This window comes from Mesitornis unicolor, unplaced genomic scaffold, assembly GCF_000695765.1.
Source record: "Mesitornis unicolor isolate BGI_N332 unplaced genomic scaffold, ASM69576v1 scaffold31686, whole genome shotgun sequence".
In the NCBI taxonomy this organism is placed as follows: Eukaryota; Metazoa; Chordata; class Aves; order Mesitornithiformes; family Mesitornithidae; genus Mesitornis; species Mesitornis unicolor.
This window is the reverse complement of record NW_010189778.1, coordinates 10,048-11,690: the sequence shown is the minus strand read 5'-3', so window position 1 is coordinate 11,690 and position 1,643 is coordinate 10,048. Positions and strand designations below refer to the sequence as shown.

At 60.1% G+C, this 1,643-nt stretch overlaps 1 protein-coding gene across 1 annotated transcript; it reads left to right on the top strand.

Annotated features, from left to right (window-relative positions):
* Nucleotides 1-124: 124 nt before the first annotated feature.
* TMEM141 (transmembrane protein 141) lies at nt 125-515 on the top strand. The gene is given in 3 exon segments (XM_010186178.1): nt 125-139; nt 142-292; nt 358-515. Coding segments are annotated over 3 exon segments (324 nt in total).
* Nucleotides 516-1,643: the final 1,128 nt, after the last annotated feature.

The window sequence follows — 1,643 nt, the reverse complement described above, 5'->3', positions numbered from 1 at the left end:
GGGGATTTTCTCCCTTGGTTCCCGTCACATCCCCGCTCCCCGTGGCCCTGGGGGCTCAGGGCCAGCTGGCAGACAGCTGCAGCAGCCCACAAACCGGTGCTTTCCCCACTGCTGCCCTCGGCGAATGCCTGTGCTCTGGGGAGCATCTTGGTCTCTACAGCTGCAGGGTCCCTCGCCAGCTACGTGGTGACCAGAGCTGAGACGCAGAAATGCTCCGACTTCTGGATTTACCTGGAGACAGGCAAGACCCCGCAGGAGCTCGCTGTGGCTAGTGGGGCATCTCAGCCCATAGGTACGTTCACATCTCTCCCTGCTGCTTTCCCTGGGCTTGTCCTGCCTGGTTCTTCCCTGCTGCAGCAATCACCAGGGCTCTCTGTTCTATCCGCCTCTGGCAAACGCACCAGGAGTCCAGGGAGTTTGTTGTTTCTGTTGTAGAAAATCTGCCCAGCCCAGAAGACAGAGAGAGCACGGCACCGCTGGTGAGGAGGAACAAGTATGGGGACGTTGTGGAGTAGCCAGCAGAGCAGGACACACTGTGCCAGCATCCTGCCTGTGCCCGCGCTGCCAGCGAGGCCGGTGGGCCCTGGAGCACTGCCTGGGAGCTCGGATGAGTTGATCCTGCAGTGGGAGCGTGGTGGAGGTGCCACAGGGGTTGTTGCTGCCCAGGTGGCTTCTGAACATCGCATCTGAGGGACACAATAAAAGTCCAGAGCTGACAGCACACGTTGTGGATGAAGCAGAGGGAGCGCTGGGGTGCAGGTGGTGGATGTCGCGCTGCAGCAGCTGGAGCTGAATTTCTTAGATGGGTCCTGGAGCCTTGCTGGTTTCTTAGAGCACAGCAGCAGCGTTTCAGCTTCAGAGCCCAAAGTCCTTCTGTGTGGACAGTCCCCGAGCCTCACCACGGGAGGGAGTCCCTGTGCTGGGGACTGGGAGGGAGGAAACTGGATTAGACGGCTCAGAACGTCATCTGGACCGAAATCAGTTTGTCCTGTGCAGAGTTGGGGAATGGAGCAGCTAAAAGCAGAGCGGCGGCAGGGAATGGGCAGGTCAGGCCAAGCATGGCATGCGAGGAGCTTGGCCGGAGCAAGGATTTACAGCTCTGGCTAAAGCTGCTCCTGTCACAGGGTGTGTGGAGGACAGTGATGGGGCAGGAGGCTTTTTCCAGATGGGGCTGACGGGTTGGGAGCAGCCCCATGCAGCTGCCCTGCATCTGGATGTGCTGTGGTGGCTCTGAGCCGCCTGTGACTGCACAGACAAATGGCCAAGCCTGTGGGCTGCTCCTGCCCTGCTCGGGTACCAGAGCTGGGAGCAGAGGCTCCTGACGTGTTTACCTTGCGTGGGTGCTGTGGCTGTGAGCGCAGCAGGGAGTGCACAGGACAGAGCTGGGTTGAGCGCTGCCTGCTCCTGTCTTTGGGCTGCCTGGACCCCTGGCACTTGGGAAACCTGAACTTTGCAACCATGACTGAATCACAGAATCACAGCACGTTAGGAATTGGAAGGGCCCTCTGGAGCTCCCCTAGTGCAAGCCCTGCCACAGCAGGATCACCAGAGCAGTCACACAGGAACACGGCCAGGGCTTTGGGTGTCTCCACACAAGGAGACTCCACAACCTCTCTGGGCAGCCTGGGCCATGCTCTGCCACC